General features: G+C 34.5%; 1 protein-coding gene across 1 annotated transcript; it reads left to right on the forward strand.

Moving 5' to 3' along the window:
* Positions 1-3,488: 3,488 nt before the first annotated feature.
* On the forward strand, positions 3,489-14,150 carry LOC142239896 (uncharacterized). Its single transcript, XM_075311641.1, has 3 exons — positions 3,489-3,602; positions 11,919-13,758; positions 13,821-14,150. Exons 1-3 carry the CDS (start codon positions 3,489-3,491, stop codon positions 14,144-14,146), a joined length of 2,280 nt encoding a protein of 759 aa, XP_075167756.1. The 3' UTR covers positions 14,147-14,150.
* The last annotated feature ends 6,161 nt before the right edge of the window (positions 14,151-20,311 follow it).

Consider the following 20,311-nt stretch of genomic DNA (forward strand, 5'->3'; position numbering starts at 1 on the left):
CGATCTCCAGATTTGGCTTGTGGAGCCTCTAAGAGAAGCATATTTCATCCGATCCGGCTGAAATTTGGTACACGGTGTTGGTATATGGTCTCTAACAACCGTGCAAAAATTGGTCCACATCGGTTCATAATTATATATAGCCCCCATATAAACCGATCCCCAGATTTGGCTTGCGAAGTCTCCAAGAGAAGCAAATTTCATCCGATCCGCCTGAAATTTGGTACATGGTATTGGTATATGGTCTCTAACAACCATGCAAAAATTGGTTCACATCGGTTCATAATTATATATAGCCCCCATATAAACCGATCCCCAGATTTGGCTTGCGAAGTCTCCAAGAGAAGCAAATTTCATCCAATCCGGTTGTAATTTGGAACATGGTGTTAGTATATGATCTTTAACAACCGTGCCAGAATTGGTCCATATCGGTCCATAATTATATATAGCCCCCATATAAAACATTCTCCAGATTTGACCTCCGGAGCCTCTTGGAGGAGCAAAATTCATCCGATCCGGTTCAAATTGTCAAAATTTTATTTCTATAGAAAATTTTGTCAAAATTTTATTTCTAGAGAAAATTTTGTTAAAATTTTATTAGGCTCATAATAAAATTTTCATCATTGTCAACATTTTATTTCTATAGAAAATTTTGTCAAAATTTTATTTCTATAGAAAATTTTGTTCAAATTTTATTTCTGTGGAAATTTTTGTCAAAAAGTTCTTTCTATAGAAAATTTTGTCAAAATTTGTATTTCTATAGAAAAATTTGTGAAAATTTTATTTCTATAGATAATTTTGTTAAAATTTTATTTCTGTAGATAATTTTGTCAAAATTTTATGTCTACTTTGTCAAACTGAATTATATACGTATTGGATCGATCTTTTTTGATTAAATATATACCACGTATGGACTTACATTCAATTTAGAAGATGGTGTTAGGAGGTTTTAAGATACCTTGCCATCGGCAAGCGTTACCGCAACTTAAGTAATTCGATTGTGGATGGCAGTGTTTAGATGAAGTTTCTACGCAATCCATGATGGAGGGTACATAAGCTTCGGCCTGGCCGAACTTACGGCCGTATATACTTGTTTTTATTTTAATTTTACTTTTTGCCGGACGGGGATTCGAACAGCGGACCACACAGTTTGTAAGGATCAAAGAAGTAGCTGGTCAATTGCCCAAGGAAAAATAAAATGTTAATTTTGTAATAACAAGCAACAACCACCAACTTAATTCAATATCGCTCCCTGTTAAATAGCGCTCCAAGCTACTAAACACATATATGTTTATAGGCTATTTCTAAATTAATATATGTTTGCATCCAAGCATATTATATTTACAAACATTTTATGTCCCAAACATAATATGTTCTAACATATTAACATATATGTCCCAAACATGTTATGTAGTTTATGAACATTATATGCTTGCACTCAAAAATATTGTGTTTAAAAATTTGTGTTCCAAACATATAATGTTTATAGCCAAACATATGAAAAACAGTCGTTTTCATCCGTGTACAGACCACATTTTTAGGCACAGACAAAGCCGATTTAAACAAACTCTATTTAAAGAAAACAAACTACATTAGTCGGTTACATTCTTACAAACGGTGTACCAAATATTAATTTTAGAAACGAAAGTAACTAATTTTGAATATATGTATGTATTTCAAACACCTTCGTAAGATTTCCAGTGGGAGTTCGACCTTGCACGCTACTCTTTAAATTTTAAAGTAAGAAAACAAAAAACAAATAATTCTTGATATGGACGAAATATACTACGATTTTGGAGAAACAAGTATCTCTTTAATTGCAAAAATGGGAATGAACAAAAAATAACAATTGTTTGTTCAGTGATAAAAGTTTGAATTTTTCGAAGAAATTCAAAAAGCTGACACAAAATAACATCGTGTGCGATATCCATTTTCTATACGTTTTTCTTTGTATAGAAATAATATTAAAGTGAAGGAAACTTTCTCATGGTGAGAAAATTTTAATTAAAGCATACAAAATTGGCTGTTTTGTTCACTGTTTTCTTAATGTACTTCATGGAAATGAAATCAACTGTGATTTTGAAATAAACAGTTATTTATTTACTCCAGAGATACAAATTTTGTACAATTCTAATTTAATGATAAACGTTTTTTACTTGTGGAAGAATTAAAAAATTCTAATAAAAGAACAATGTTTGCGACACCTGTATACATAAGATCTCTGAAAATCGATCAAGAGCATGAAATATCGATACTAGTATTCGGTCTACTCTTGATTATATCTATTTAATTTGTTTAAACTACATTCATATATTTTATAAAAAAGGCATTAACAAACTCTTGAAAACAATCGCACCCATTAACCGTCTCTCTCTCTCTCTCTCTCTGTTCAGCGAAAATAGCATAAATCACAATTAAATTAAAACTACTCAAAACAAATTTAATTACAATTGTTTGTATGCCCATTCATATACAGCAGTAAAAGTATACAGGTTAGCCTATACTTGGGTCTATAGACCACTGCGACCATTGCCACGAATAAAGAAAGGTAAACAAAGCAAAATTTCTTTGTTTTACTATTTGTTTTGTTAATAAATTATTACAACTACAAAAGGTAAAAAAGCAACACCCAAATATAGACAAAATGTACTATACATAGACATCATAAAGTTAGAGTAACAAAACATTTTAACCGTAAACTCGAGCAAAACATCAAACTAATTTCATGCCGTCACGAGTAACAACAGACACAGAAATCACGCACCCATGTACGCAACGCAGTGCAGTTGTGCTTTTTTGGATCTGTATGTCTAGCTTCCTGCCGGCGACATTAAATATCACGCATACGCATACACGCACCTAGTATGTATAACTAAGAGCCATCATTAATAGTGATCAGCATACAATGCCGGCAACGACTACGACAACAATAACAATAGAACCGGCATACATCGCCATAAATCAAATGGCTCTGAAGTTAAACATCTCTCCCAAACCCACAAACGAGCAGTTAATTTGTAACAATTGAATTTATAACGGAATGTCTATTAACTGACTCATTCACTCATGGAGGCTGTTGGTAACATTGTTTTAACTCTCTCCCTCTTTTCAGGGTACTCTGTTAGTTGGTCATATGGTGTGAGATTGTAGTTGTCTATATAGAGGTACATGAATATCACTAAGTAAATTTCTATGGCATTTATTTTGTTTCTCACTTCATTATAGCTTTTAATTTTCCTCTCCTCACCCAGTACCCCACTATAGAAATCATTTTTTTTTTCTCGATAGAGAACTGAAACACCATTGCCCATCGAAATAGAAATTAACAAAGACAACGACTTTAGAAAGGTGTAAATGGAAGACATCTAGAAAAGAACACTTTCTGGTCACATTAATACTTTTCGTATGTACATTGTCGTAGTTCGTCATGCCTTGCCACACGACCAGAAGAGAATACTAGTAAAACCAGCGGCTAGACCAGATTCTCGTCGATGAGGAGTGGTGATGGGGTTGGTGGTTACGGTGATGGTGCTGTAATGGATTCTTCAAGTTTACGTTCCAGAGCTGGAGTGCCGCAACTAAATGAAATGTATAACATTGTGGGCGTAGATAATTGATGTGTGTCGGCGTAAGTCTAAATGTGATTTGTGTTCGTTCGTTTGTTGGTTAGTTGGTTGGTTGACTGGTTGGTTTCATTGTGCAACTTTTCTTCCTCAATGCTAAATGCTGATGTTGATCACATTACAGCATTTAAGGTCATTAGCATACTTTTAATGGACTTCCAGTACAATAAATAAGCACATAAAAAACAAAAGAACGGGAAAAATTGATGTGGGGGCAGAAAATAGAAATTCTTTCGTATTTAGTTTAGCGATTTGTCTCCCGGCCTGTTTAGCCTTTCTCTTGATTTTTTATTGGACACAACACACAATTACGGGCGATTTGATCGATTTGCTATTTTTGTAGATTTTCAGAGTTTAAGTTTTTTTTTCACATAATATAAGAGGATTCTAAATGATAACAACCGGTAGTTTATTTGTATTGTATATTGCATGAACATAATTTAAATTTTTATATCCACCACCATTGGATGGTGATAGGGGTATAATAAGTTTACAATTCCCTTAGTAACACATCGAAATATCGATTTCCGATAGCCAAATTTTTTGTTTCTTTTTACTAGTGTTAGCCAACCACGCAACTATGAACGAAAAATCGGTCAATGTTTTATATAGCCCCATGTGGACCAATTACCTTACTTGGCATGGAAACGTCTCAATTCATCCGATTTGCTTTAATTTAAATCATAATTTAAATCATTACTTTTAATGTACATCCAATGTTTTCTAGAAATTAACATAATTATCACTTCAAAAAAAGATATATTGGGGTGATATATTAGTTGTGTTCCTTTACGTACTACTAGTTACTACCCAGCAAAAAAAATTGGAAGTTCTTCGAAAGGCACAACTTTAAAAGCACTTCCAGAAGATGCACTCCCAATGATGTTCTTTATTTTAACTACCCAGGAAGTTCTTTTAATTCAATTTTTTATAACTTGGTTTTTTCATACTTTTAATGGCTAATTTTAACTTTTTTTTTTCGACATTTAAATTTTGTCGAAAAAAAATCCTAATTCCAATCTGAAAAATTGTGAATTTTTGAAAATATTTGTAGTCAAACGTTTCCGACAAGCGTTAGAATCTATTAAAATTATAAAAAAATTATAAAAATTATTTATTTGACAAAATATAACAGAATTTGTTTATTTACATCCAAAACATTGAATTCGGACCACTCCTAAGGAATTGATGTAAATTCAGTGCAGCGGCTGTTGAAAAGGAGGACTTCCGTCCTATGACAAGCCCATGTTAAATTCATCGCTTCTGCGTCAATTTTGCACCACTTCCTGATCCAACAAGAAAATTTTCATTACTTTTTTGCCGACGCTTTTTTGCTGGGTACTTTTACTAGTTTTTATTGGAAACCGTTCCTCAACCCCAAAAAATAGTAAAAGTAGTGAACAATTTTAAGAGAACAATATCAAAATGCATGTCTCTTTTAAATTTTTTTTTTACTACAAGTTACTCGACAAATTCTTTGGAGTAAAATTGGTAGATATGTCATGACAAAAATAATTATTTCTTTTTAAATTTTACAAACTAGAGTAGTTCCATGTCGCGTTTTTTTTTCGAAATAATTCTGTAACTTTTGAATGGATTAAGATATCAACATAATTTTTGTTTTATGTCAAAGCTGAGATGTAAGTTCTACGTATTCTAGAGGAAAAATATGTGCACCTTTGTACTTTAGATTAAACAAAACAATGTCGAACCAATACCACTTATATCGAAAAAAATACCAAAACATTGACCGACTCACACCAAATTCGGCACACCCATTAATGCACCAAAAGTACCTCTACGTTTTGAATTTAATGCAAATCGGATAAAAGTTTTAATGTCTATGTGCTGAAGACCCCGGTTTATATGGTTGCTAAATCGAAACTTAGGACGATGTAGCCCATTTTCGAAATTGTCCTGCTTGTAGAGAAAATACGTGTATTCGCAAAATTTCAGCACTATAGGTTCGTTATTGAAGGATGTATCCTGATTACAACAGATAGCCAGACAGATTTACAACGTTATATCGACATATAATTTCTCCCTGATTACGGCTATATATACCTTCTATAATCAAAAATCGTAATTTGTATGTGTTACAAACGGAATGGCAAACCCCCCATAACAGATACTGATAATATGCGCTATTACTGTACTTATATGGACCGGAAGCCTGAATATTACTTTGACATAAAATTTTGCACAAAGAGTACTATTAATAACACAGTAAAAAACATAGCTCTTTTCCATCGTAATAAGGATTTCAAAGTTTCCTGCAAAAAAATCTGCCATTTGTCCAAATAATTGCGATATAAAAGTATTTAACGTACCTGCTTCCATGTTTTGAATTTTTTTTTTTTTTTTCAAATCACAATACTTCTTTTGTTTTTTATTTGGCAGTTTTACTATTTTTCACTATATTTTCGTTTCTGTACATTTAACAAATTTTGAACTATGAGAGGATTTTCAATATTTCTCTCTTTTAGTACTTTTTACTACGAGTAAAGTAAGGGAACACAACTATTATAATCCGGTTACAAAAGAACAAATAATATAATGGAAATTTCAAAAAAAAAATATTTGAATTATTTCTTGTTCTCCATGGATTTTTTGTGAATTATGTGCTAGTATTGTTTTAGAAGTCCTTATTAGCATTTTTTACATTTTTTTAAATTTTTATTTTGCTGATTTTAACGGAAATTTTTCTACGAGAGTATGCACTCATATAACCACAGGAATCAAAGTTTCGCTACGATTTGATTCGAAATTTTATGCGTAGAATAGAAATTAAAATTTTTCCAATATGAAAAAAATTTCCTAGGCTATAACAACTTTTAGTCTAGGTTAGTAAAATTAATTAAAACAGTGAAAAAATAGAACTTGAACTTCGCTAAAAGCATTTTTGCAATTTTGAACTGCAATTTTTTCTGTCAAACTACGAAATGTACATTGAAACGTGGAGAAAAACATTAATTATGTCAAATATATTTTCTTGACCTAGTAGAAAAATAGATTACTTATTTTTATGAAATCGGGGTTTGCAATAAAGGTTAGTTAACATTTTCTAAAATTATCCTACATTTTCATTGGACAATTTCGCTATAAAATGTAGGAGAACGTTCAGCCTGAAACTTCGTTGGCAGCCGTTTGGGAGAATACTTCACACGATAATAAATTGCTCATATAAATTTTTCACCTTACATGCATTCGAACTGTCAACCTGCAATTGAATTCCTCTGGGGTGACAAATTGGGAAAGATGTAAATCAAGGACATTTCAGGAAACTGCAATATGGATGGGTTAACAAGACTACACACAAAAAATCTATCAGACGTTTAATTTAATATTATTTTCGAAATTTTCCGCAATCAATGAAATTTTCCTTATTCTAGGTATGTCTCAACAACAATATAGACGGTTATCGATAGGAATATATAATTTTAGTATTTGTTAAAGTTTCTTTATGTTTTTATACCCACCACCATAGGATGGGGGGTATATTAACTTTGTCATTCCGTTTGTAACACATCGAAATATTGCTCTAAGACCCCATAAAGTATATATATTCTGGGTCGTGGTGAAATTCTGAGTCGATCTGAGCATGTCCGTCCGTCCGTCCGTCCGTCCGTCCGTCTGTTGAAATCACGCTAACTTCCGAACGAAACAAGCTATCGACTTGAAACTTGGCACAAGTAGTTGTTATTGATGTAGGTCGGATGGTATTGCAAATGGGCCATATCGGTCCACTTTTACGTATAGCCCCCATATAAACGGACCCCAAAATTTGGCTTGCGAGGCCTCTAAGAGAAGCAAATTTCATCCGATCCGGCTGAAATTTGGTACATGGTGTTAGTATATGGTCTCTAACAACCATGCAAAAATTGGTCCACATCGGTCCATAATTATATATAGCCCCCATATAAACCGATCCCCCGATTTGGCTTGCGAGGCCCCTAAGAGAAGCAAATTTCATCCGATCCGGCTGAAATTTGGTACATGGTGTCAGTATATGGTATCTAACAACCATGCAAAAATTGGTCCACATCGGTCCATAATTATATATAGCCCCCATATAAACCGATCACCAGATTTGTCCTCCGGAACCTCTTGGAAGACCAAAATTCATCTGATTCAGTTGAAATTTGGTACGTGGTGTTAATATATGGGCTCAAACTCCCATTCAAAAATTGGTCGATATCGGTCCATAATTATATATAGGCCCCATATAAACCGATCCCCAGATTTGACCTCCAGAGCCCCTTGGAAGAGCAAAATACTTCCCATTCGGTTGAAATTTGGTACGTGATGTTAGTATATGGTATCCAACAACCATGCAGGAATAAGAAGTTTTAAGATACCACAACCCAAGTAATTCGATTGTGGATGACGGTCTTTCGTAGAAGTTTCTACGCAATCCATGGTGGTGGGTACATAAGATTCGGCCTGGCCGAACTTGCGGCGGTATATACTTGTTTTTTTCTTCTTTTGTTCTTATTTATTTTTTTTTTTCAAATTAAATCCGAAATACTGAAATAGCATCCCATCTTAAGAATTAATTCAAAATCAAAGCAGGGGATATTAAAAAAGATATGAGGATATTAAAGAAGATATGATAACTCCATGCAAAATTCACTGCTTTTTATCCGATCTAAAAGGAACATTTTCATTCCTTTTTATACTCAGCCCAGAATATATATATATATATATATATATATATATATATATATATATATATATATATATATATATATATATATATATATATATATATATATATATATATATATATATATATATATATATATATATATATATATATATATATATATATATATATATATATATATATATTCTGGGTTGGTAAAATTCTGAGTCGATCTAGCTTCCGAATGAAACAAGCCCTCGGCTTGAGACTTGCCACAAGTACACTGAAAAAACAGTGAACCCACCAGGAAGACAACTTTCGGCTCATTTTAGAAAATTTTGCATATTTGTAGAAAATTTTAACTAAAGGGTGATACGGTCAAAATTTGGTCAAGGGAAAACGCGTGTAAATCGGTGAAATCGTTTATTTAAAAAATCAAATTAAATTTCTTTTTCAATTTCAATTAGTATAAAATTTAGGAAAAATATTCAGTTAGGCTTTCGCTTTTCCAAATCCAAATTGCCGGGCCTCACACTTGACACCTGCCATCAGATTTTGTACAGCCACCTTGTCCACCTTCTTCGCCGCAGAAAGCCAGTTTGCCTTGAACTGCTGTTCGTCCTTAGCAGTTTTTTTGGTCTTCTTTAGGTTCCGCTTGACAATAGCCCAGTATTTCTCAATTAGGCGGAGCTCTGGCGTGTTGGGAGGGTTCTTGTCCTTGGGAACCACCTGCACGTTGTTGGCGGCGTACCACTCCATGGCCTTTTTACCGTAATGGAAAGATGCCAAATCCGGCCAAAACAGTACGGAACAACCGTGTTTCTTCAGGAAAGGCAGCCGACGTTTATTCAAACACTCTTTCACGTAAATTTCTTGGTTGACAGTCCCGGAAGCTATGAAAATGTTGCTTTTCAAGCCACAGGTACAGATGGCTTGCCAAACCAGATAATTCTTTGTGAACTTTGACAGTTTTATGTGCTTGAAAATATCTGCTACCTTTCCCCTTCCTTTTGCCGTATAAAACTCCTGTCCCGGAAGCTGCTTGTAGTCGGCTTTGACGTAGGTCGTCCATTACCACGCAGTCAAACTTCGTCAGCATCACCGTGTACAGCCTCCGGGATTGCGCTTTGGCCGTCGTATTTTGTTTATCATCGCGATTTGGAGTCACTACCTTCTTGTAAGTCGATAGTCCGGCTCGTTTTTTGGCTCGATGCACGGTTGTAGACGATACACCCAGCTTATTTGCGGCATCTCGGAGAGAGAGGTTATGGTTTCGCTTGAAACTACCGGCAACTCTCTTTGTCGTCTCAGCGGCTTCCGGTTTTCGATTTCCCCCCGATCCAGACTTCCTGGCTGTCGACAAACGTTCCCCAAACACTTTAATTACAGTTGTAACGGTTGATTTGGCAACTTTTAACAATTTTGCCAGCTTTGCGTGCGAGTAGCTCGGATTTTCGCGATGCGCGAGCAAAATTTTGATACGCTGCTCTTCTTGCTTGGACGGCATTTTGACAACTGAAGAGTGAATTCCAAAATCAAAATAGGAGCAACATTCTACACACACACACACCTTCAAAATGAGGGGTGTTCAGGTTTTTTTTAAATGCAAAATTGAAAGAAATACGTCAAGTTTATATTGACCAAATTTTGACGTATCACCCTTTAAACAGTATTACAAACGTTGGCATCACGCCGATGTCATAAAAATAAGTAATTATTTTTCGACAAATTCAAGAAAATTTATTAGACATAACTAAGTTTTTTCACTTGTTAAAGAAAATTTTGTAGTTTGAAAGAAAGATTTGGAGTTCAAAATTGCAAGAATGTCTTTAGTGACATACGAAGTTCATGATGGACGCATTTTTGGTAAAATTTACAAATTTAAAGAAATTCTGAACTATTTTGTGGAAGACACGAATTTAGTTAATCTTTATGCTTCATTTGAGTATATTTTTTCCTCTGTTTTAGTTAATTTAACTAACGTACACAAAAAATGTTTAGGGTAAAGGAAACTTTCTCCAAACATAATAATTCAATGAACTAAAATAAAGTTAAATTGGCTTTAGTGAAATAGAGGGTTCACTTTTTTTTGAGTGTAGTTGTTATTGATGTAGGTCATATTGGACCACGTTTACGTATAGCCCCAATATAAACCGATCCCTAGATTTGGCTTGCGGATGCTCTAGGAGGAGCAAATTTCATCAGATCTGTTTGAAATTTGATATGTGGTGTAAGCATATGACCTCTAACACCCATGCAAAAATTGGTCCATATCGGCTCATAAATATTTATAGCCCCTATAAAAACCGATACGAAGATATTGCAAATTTCATTTGATCCGGTTGAACTTTGGTACGTGATGTTGGTATATAGCCTCTAACTTTCATGCTAAAATTGGTTCATATAGGTCCATAATTATATATAGCCTCCATATAAACCGATCCCCAGATTTTACATCCGGAGTCCCTTGGAGGAGCAAATTTCGTCTGATTCGTTTAAAATTTGGTACGTGTTGTTAGTATATGATCACTAGCAACCATCCAAAAATTGGTCCATATCGGTCCATAATATATATAGCCCCCATATAAGCCGATCCCCAGATTTGACCTCCGGAGACTCTTGGAGGAGCAAAGTTCGTCCGATTCAATTAAAATTTGCTACGTTATATTAGTATAGGGTCTCTAACAACCATGCCAAACTCGGTCCATAGCGGTCTACAATTATATATAGCCCCATGCAAAAATTGGTCCACCGGATCGGATGAATTTTCTTCTCATTTTTGCGATATTGAGCATGAAGATGAAAATTTTCCGAAGTAATATATTCATTATTTTTTTGGCCAAGCCAAGAGCTACATCTTCGCTAAATACATTAAAAACGATTTCACAGCATTTTCGAGCTATGGCCATACGAAAATTGCAAAAAAGTGCTGAAAATCGAATTTGGCGACAAAACTTTAGAGGCTCATAAAAGACCAACTGCAACCAATCTAGCAAAATCCAGAAATTACTTTTCTCCTCCCATCGAGTACTTTCGGCTGGGATAAGAGATTTTTTGTTTGGATTTAAAAAGTTGAATTTTGCGTCACTATGTCTGTGGACTTTTGGCAAAACAACATAAGTCGAGATATGACAATTTGCATTTTTTTTAATCATATGGGTGATTTTCGAAGGCGCATCTTTTGGTCTAGTCAGCGTCTTCCTACGATATATAGATCGGAAGATATAAACATCGAAAAATCAACATAAGTCGTGTTTTTACTTATTTGCATTTGACAAAATAACTTATTTCAATTAAGTTGAAAAATCGATCAATTTAAAAAAAAAAGCTGATATCAACATTTGACAAAACAACGTATTTCGACTTGTCAGTCAATGTTATTTTATAATTTGCTTTTTACAAAACAGCATATTTCGACATATGTTCTTTTGTCAAATGTAGATATTGAAAACCCGCTTTCATAAGTGGAATTATGTTGATTTTCTTCATACGAATGTTGCGATTTATTAATTTGACAAAACATCATATGTCGACGTAATAGGTTTTGTCAAAATCAAAAGAAAAGAAACCGTGTTCTCATCTCTACATATGTGCTTTTGTCGTGTGCATTTGGAAGAAAATTAAATAAATGCGATCTCTTCATTACATAACAGACCACAATGGAGAGAGGTCGCTTCCTTGCCGACATGGCAAGAAAAATTTCATATGAGGGAGAAAACATGTTTGATAAAAATAAATTCGGTTTCAAGTACTACCGAGAAGAAAGGATGGAACCCATTCCTAATGAAACACAAACTTCGTTTGATGTTGGGGCGATTAATAGCACTTTATTGAAACTTAGGCAGTATAAAGGTCAAATGATTGAAAAGGTGGATAGCCAGAGCCAAAGTGAAGAAGATGATTTTCATGAAACTGACTTCGATGATTCTGACTATATTCCTTCAGATAGTAGTTCCAATTCAGAACTGAACATAACATCCGAATGTGTTCAGGCTATGGCTAATGTTCTGGAGTCAAACATGTGCAACGACAATGTGTCGGAGCTCGACAAAATTGACTTATTTACTTCTAATTCATCATTGAAAAATGGAAACAAACTTAAGAAAAACCTAGGGTTACAATATGTTACGTACAAAAATAAAACTATGCCGGCAAGAAAAACTCAAGAATTAGGAATGTGCAGACTCAAATGCCATACTAAAATTAATTTTGAACAGCAAACAAATGTTTTCGAAGCTTACTGGAGTTTGGGAGAGTATAATAAGCGCCGTCAATTCCTGTCAAACTTAATTGAAGTTCAAACTAAGAAAACAAAGTCAGTTAAAATGTCTGAAACACAAAAAAATCGAAAATTTGTATATTTATATCATTTTGGAATCCACGGCATCAAGACAAGAGTATGCAAGCAATGTTTCCTGAAAATATTTGGCGAAACCGAGCAAAGTGTAAGAACTGTCTGCAAAAGTAAGACTCAAGATGAACTACCAGGGGTTTCTCAACACGACATGCGTGGAAAACATGATCCTGCTCATAAAATATCAATTGAGAAACATAATGAAGTTCTGGAATTTATTAATTTAATTCCGAAGTATCAAAGTCATTATAGTCGCCGGCATACCAAGAAAGTATATTTTCAGCGCGGACTTAACCTTTCAACATTGTATACCCTTTATAGGAATAAGATCTCGTTACCCGTTTCAAAGTCAAAGTTTGAAGAAATATTTCGCACTTTGGACTTAAAGTTTAAAAAACCTCAGCTAGATTTATGTACGCAATGTGAGACATTAAAAGCAAAAATAAAAAACAACAAGAATGATGTAGAAAAATCAGAACTTTCGCAACAGCTAACTAACCATCATAATGAGGCTGATTTCGCCTATGAATGTAAAAGAAATGATAAAAGACTTTCTATGAGTGATAAGTCCGTAAAAATGTGTACATTTGATTTGCAGCAGTGTCTGCCAACTCCGTATTTGAGTGCATCGATATTTTTTTACAAGCGTCCTTTATGGACTTTCAACTTTACTATCCATGATGGTGCTACAAACAAAGCTGACTGCTATATTTGGCATGAAGGTATTGCAAAACGAGGAGCAAATGATATTGGTTCTTGTATTTATAAATACCTTTCGGAACTACCATATTCAGTAAATCACGTTATTTTATATAGTGATTCGTGTCCTGGACAAAATCGAAACTCGTATGTCTGCGCAGTGTTCGAGAAAATCCTGCAGGATCATCCAAGTATTCAAACAATTGATCACAAATTTCTTATCGTAGGTCATACTCACCTTGAGTGTGATACAGTTCATGCACAGATAGAAAAAAAGAAAAAAAATTCTTCTGGTTCCATACAACATCCACATGATTGGGCGAACTTAATAGCTGCTACAAATAAAAAATATGTTGTCCATGAATTGAAACAAGATGACTTCTACGACTTTCAAGCTTTTTTGAAGCAAAATTTTAGTTGGAGAACAAATAATGTCACAGGTTGGTATATATATTTTAAGCATAACTTTTAACTTCTTTCTAATACAGGCTATAATTTATAGGTGAGAAATTTGAATGGAAGATGGTGCGATGGATGCGATATGAGAAAGACAAACTTGGAATACTACAATATAAACATTCTCACACAATGGAGGAAAAATTCAAAGAATTGAATATAAATCAACGTCGTCGAAAGGAACAAACAGCATCATTAACCCAAAGTTATACCTCTGATCTGCCTATTTCAATGAACAAAAAACGTGATTTGATTGAAATGCTGCCATTGATCAACGAAAATTTTCACAATTTTTATCAAAATTTAAAGACTGAAGGAGAATGTTCAATTGAAGTAGATTCCGATTTGGACGAAATAGACAACGATGAATAATTTTATATAAGAGTAAAGTTTAATTTGTAATACATTTCAATGAATTTTGTGTAATTTTTATTTTAGGAAATATTTTTATTTAAAATACATTTAATGAATTTTTCTTTTTAAGTTTCCAAAATCTTCAATAAAACGCATTTCGAAAAACAACACATATCCCATTTTTTTCTCTTGAACAATTTGATAAAACATTGTAACTCGACTTATGTTAATAAATCTAGTTTTGGGGTTTGGAAAAATTAATTTGACATAACAACATATATCGAATTATGTTGATTTTTTTCTAAAATTTTTTTTTGACAAAACATCATATCTCATATTTTCTAAAATATTTCCATAAATCTAAACCCTAATTAATTTTAAAAACAATCAGCAGATAGAACATAAAAAGTTTCATAATAAGAAATTTTAAAATTTTCTTAAATGTAAATACAGCATGACTATTTTAATACATTAAAGCTTTTTTTCGCTCTCCTGAACAATTTGAAAAATAGACATATGTTGTTTTGTCAAAAGTCCACAGATGTAATTGTATACGAATCCCAATATTTCACTTCTGCCTCTCTTTTTACCGGGGGAAAATTCATAGCGGTTAAGAACTTAATTATATAGGTTTTTAATCCGATGGTAAAGTCTTAAAATACCTTGCCATCGGCAAGTATTACCGCATCCAAAGTAATTCGATTGAGGATGACAGTCTTTAGTAGAAGTTTATACGCAATCCATGGTGGAGGGTACATAAGATTCAGCCTGGCGGAACTTACGGCCGTATATACTCGTACTTGTTATACCCTCCATCATAGGATGGGGGTATATTAACTTTGTCATTCCGTTTGTAACACATCGAAATATTGCTCTAAGACCCCATAAAGTATATATATTCTGGGTCGTGGTGAAATTCTGAGTCGATCTAAGCATGTCCGTCCGTCCGTCCGTTGAAATCACGCTAACTTCCGAACGAAACAAGCTATCGACTTGAAACTTGGCACAAGTAGTTGTTATCGATGTAGGTCGGATGGTATTGAAAATGGACCATATCGGTCCACTTTTACGTATAGCCCCCATATAAAGGGACCCTCAGATTTGGCTTGTGGAGCCTCTAACAGAAGCATATTTCATCCGATCCGGCTGAAATTTGGTATATGGTGTTGGTATATGGTCTCTAACAACCATGCAAAAATTGGTCCACATCGGTCCATAATTATATATAGCCCCCATATAAACCGATCCCCAGATTTGGCTTGCGGAGCCTAAAAGAGAAGCAAATTTCATCCGATCCGGCTGAAATTTGGTACATGGTGTTGGTATATGGTCTCTAACAACCATGCAAAAATTGGTTCACATCGGTCCATAATTATATATAGCCCCCATATAAACCGATCCCCAGATTTGGCTTGCGGAGCCTCAAAGAGAAGAAAATTTCATCCGATCCGGCTGAAATTTGGTACATGATGTTGGTATATGGTCTCTAGCAACCATGCAAAAATTGGTCCATATCGGTCCTTATTTATATATTGCCCCCATATAAACCGATCCCCAGATTTGGCTTTTGGAGCCTCTAAGAGAAGCATATTTCATCCGATCCGGCTGAAATTTGGTGTATGGTCTCTACCAACCATGCAAAAATTGGTCCACATCGGTCCATAATTATATATAGCCCCCATATAAACCTATCACCAGATTTGGTTTGCGGAGCCTCAAAGAGAAGCAAATTTCATCCGATCCGGCTGAAATTTGGTACATGGTGTTGGTATATGGTCTCTACCAATCATGCAAAAATTGTTCCACATCGGTACATAATTATATATAGCCCCCATATAAACCTATCCCCAGATTTGGCTTGCGGAGCCTCAAAGAGAAGCGAATTTCATCCGATCCGGCTGAAATTTGGTATATGATGTTGGTATATGGTCTCTAACAACCATGCAAAAATTGGTTCACATCGGTCCATAATTATATATAGACCCCATATAAACCGATCTCTAGATTTGGCTTGCGAAGCCTCACAGAGGAGCAAATTGCATCCGATCCGGCTGAAATTTGGTGCATGGTATTGGTATATGGTCTCTAACAACCGTGCAAAAATTGGTCCACATCGGTCCATAATTATATATAGCCCCCATATAAACCGATCCCCAGATTTGGGTTCCGGAGCCTCAAAGAGAAGCAAATTTCATCCGATCCGCCTGAAATTTGGTACATGATATTGGTATATGGTCTCTAACAACCATGCAAAAATTGGTCCACATCGGTCCATAATTATATATAGCCCCCATATAAACCGATCCCCAGATTTCGCTTGCGAAGTCTCCAAGAGAAGCAAATTTCATCCAATCCAGTTGTAATTTGGTACATGGTGTTAGTATATGGTCTCTAACAACCATGCAAAAATTGGTCCACATCGGTCCATAATTATGTACAGCCCCCATATAAACCGATACCTCGATTTAGCTTGCGAGGCCCCTAAGAGAAGCAAATTTCATCCGATCCGGCTGAAATTTGGTACATGGTATCAGTATATGGTCTCTAACAACCATGCAAAAATTGGTCCACATCGGTGCATAATTATATATAGCCCCCATATAAACCGATCCCCCGATTTGGCTTGCGAGGCCTCTAAGAGAAGCAAATTTCGTCCGATCCGGCAGAAATTTGGTACATGGTGTTAGTATATGGTCTCTAACAACCATGCAAAAATTGGTCCACATCGGTCCATAATTATATATAGCCCCCATATAAACCGATCCCCCGATTTGGCTTGCGAGGCCTCTAAGAGAACCAAATTTCATCCGATCCGGCTGAAATGTGGTACGTGATGTTAGTATATGGTCTCTAACAACCATGCAAAAATTGGTCCACATCGGTTCATAATTATATATAGCCCCCATATAAACCGATCACCAGATTTGACCTCCGAAACCTCTTGGAAGACCAAAATTCATCTGATTCAGTTGAAATTTGGTACGTGGTGTTAATATATGGCCTCAAACTCCATGCAAAAATTGGTCGATATCGGTCCATAATTATATATAGGCCCCATATAAACCGATCCCCAGATTTGTCCTCCAGAGTCCCTTAGAAGAGTAAAATTCTTCCCATTCGGTTGTAATTTGGTACGTGATGTTAGTATATGGTATCCAACAACCATGCAGGAATTGGTTCCTATCAGTCCATAAATATATATAGCTCCCATATAAACGGATCCCCAGATTTGACCTCCGGTGCCTTTTGGAGAAGCAAAATTCAGCCGATCTGCTTGAAATTTGGTACGTGGTGGTAGTATATGATATTTAACAACGATGCCGAAAGTGGTCCATATCAGTCCATAATCGTACATAGCCCCATACAAACCGATCCGGAGATTTGGTTTTGGAACCTCTTGGAGGAGCAAATTTCATCCGAGTGAGTTGAAATTTGGTACATTGTGCTAGTATATGGTCGTTAACAGCCATGCCCATATCGATTCGTAATTATTTGTAGACTTAACTATACATAACTTTTTTGTCTAATATATACCATGTATGGACTAAATCACAATTTAGAAAACGATGTTAAGAAGTTTTAAGTTACCACAACCCAAGTAATTCGATTGTGGATGACAGTCTTTCGTAGAAGTTTCTACGCAATCCATGGTGGTGGATACATAAGATTCGGCCTGGCCGAACTTGCGGCCGTATATACTTGTTTGGAATTAACTTATTGAATATGCCCATGACCAAACAACAGAAAATTTAAGCCTCGTTTGTCTAAATTCTTGTGTTATTTTAGCGTGTACCATCTTTTAAATGTGACCATCCGTTTTTGCAATGCTACCAATTTTGACATTCCAAGAATCTTTATTACTTGTTGTGTTTAAGTGTTCTTATCCGATTTTATGTTTTTAAGATATCCACAAGCATCCATTGTCTAAGCAATACGATTGGATGCATTTTCTTATGCAGATTCGTCTAACCGTAGTGGAAATGACTAAAAGGGCAGATGGGGGTGGTTTGAGCATTATTGATGACGACCTCAATTTTAAAATGCATTTGCATTTTAAAAGCCCCATCATTGTTCAATATCGAAAACAATGTCAAGTTTTATACAGGACTTTAAATATATAACATATGCATATACTTATACATGTTGGGTTGATATATTTTTCAAATGTATTCTCAAGGCTTTGCTCTTTAATATCATGGCAAGTAATTTTGAAGAAGCGAGAAAGGGCTAAAGTAGTAAATGATGTCAACCCAAAAGTCCTTGAACTTATTATCGTGTAAAAATTAGCAATCGAGGTAGTGTGGAAATTTTATAAAAATTAATTCTTGAGGTATAGGATTCTACCAGTCATCGTTGTACGCATTTTTCCTCTACACTGGTAGAAAAATGCTTCGTACTATTAACAAATGGGCTTCGATGATTATTTTTCGTTAATATTACGAAATTTTTCGTTATAAGAACGAAAGTGATCGTTAATACAATGAAATCAATCGTAAAAAGACAATTTTGTAGTTTCGTTTTTCGTTATATTAATGAAATAAGTTTCGTTAATATTACGAATATAAACTTTGTATTTTTTCGAGAATTAGAATAAAAATTTTTGCAAAGATGGAATTACGAGAGCGGTTCGTAAACTTTTTAGCCTATCAATGAAAGAGAATTGTTAGTTTTTCAAAAATATTTTTATTTTTCAATATAATCTCCTGAAATTTCAATACACTTAGTCCAACGCTTTTCTAGCAATTCTATCTCTTGATTAAAAAAGCTTTCCTCAAGGTCTTCAAAATAGTGGTTTACAACTGTAATTGCATCTTTATTTGAGGTAAAACGCTTGCCAGCAAGGAATTTTTTTAGATTTGGGAACAAGTAAAAATCACTGGGAGCTAAATCAGGAGAATAATGTGGGTGGTCAAGCAACTCGTACTTTAATTCGTTGATGAATTTCTTGTCCCGATAAACTTTTTATGTAAATATTTAATGACAGCACGCATTTATAATTTTTCCATTGTAAAAAAATTGCGGATGATTCTTTTTTGAACACCTGTTTCTATATGAAAGAGTTGCCAGATCGAAACAAAATTTATCATGTGTTCATAACAGAGATGGAAGTTTCCAAAACACTTAACTTTTTTCTGTTTATATCGTGCCTTTTGTGCTAGGCTAAGAAGTTTCCGAACTGCCCTCGTACCAATGACTACACTAAAATACATTAATGGGTTAGGTTTCATTAGTATAACGTTTGTGTTCATTAATACAACGTTCGTCTTTCATTCAGACAATGAATGATTTTCGTTAATACAACGAAAAGGCAACGTTATAGCAACGTAATTATTCGCTAATACTACGAAATGTATTCCATAAAGGGTTTCGTAAATATAACGTTGTTATAATGAAATGCTACGTTGGGTGACTTTTAATGAAGAATTTCGTTAATACAACGTAGGAATTCATCGTATTAACGAAACTTTTTCTACCAGTGTGGGGATCGGTTTATATGGCATCTACTACATCGATATGGATAGATTTTTACAACTTCAACCGGAGACGATAAAATTTTCTCTTTGAGAAAGCTGTCACTAAATTTTTTGCACAAAAATTGTAATTTTGAGGACCTGCCTTAATTACTTCAAGAGCTATATGAGTTTGTTCTGAAAACTCAATTCTTGAATTCTGATCAAAAAGCCTCCTATATATCTTTTAAAGTGTCAGAAAAAATACAAAAAAAACGCGAAATATATCAGCTATAGTTTTTGTCTGAATGTCCATTTTCTAAAGACACACTGAAAAAAATATTGTCGTGAGGTCAAAGATTTCATGTCTTTAAAATACGAATACAAATTTTGCTTAGCATAGTAGACGCATTTCTCTAAAATAAAGTTATTTTCCTTGTCCAAAAGTCAATAAACTTTTCAATGAAGTCGTATTGTCCTTATAATTAAGTGATTTGACTTAAAAATGGGTATCTTAACATGAAAGAAAAAAATTATAGGCTAAGGTCAACTTGACTTTAATAATTCAGAAAAATTCTTTAAATTTAATGAAATTGTCTTTAAATTTGTTGTCTTTTTGCATCTTGACTACAAAGCAAAAAATGCGGCAAGCGTTACCGCAACTTAAGTAATTCGATTGTGGATGGCAGGGTTTAGATGAAGTTTTTACGCAATCCATGTTGGAGGGTACAGA

This window comes from Haematobia irritans, chromosome 5 (assembly GCF_050003625.1).
Source record: "Haematobia irritans isolate KBUSLIRL chromosome 5, ASM5000362v1, whole genome shotgun sequence".
NCBI lineage: Eukaryota > Metazoa > Arthropoda > Insecta > Diptera > Muscidae > Haematobia > Haematobia irritans.

Coding starts and splice junctions, on each gene's coding strand:
- LOC142239896 (XM_075311641.1), top strand. CDS start 3,489: ATGAGGAGTGGTGATGGGGTTGGTGGTTACGGTGATGGTGCTGTAATG. Junction 3,603..11,918: donor AAATGTATAACATTGTGGGC/GTAGATAATTGA, acceptor ATTACATAACAG/ACCACAATGGAGAGAGGTCG. Junction 13,759..13,820: donor GAGAACAAATAATGTCACAG/GTTGGTATATAT, acceptor TATAATTTATAG/GTGAGAAATTTGAATGGAAG.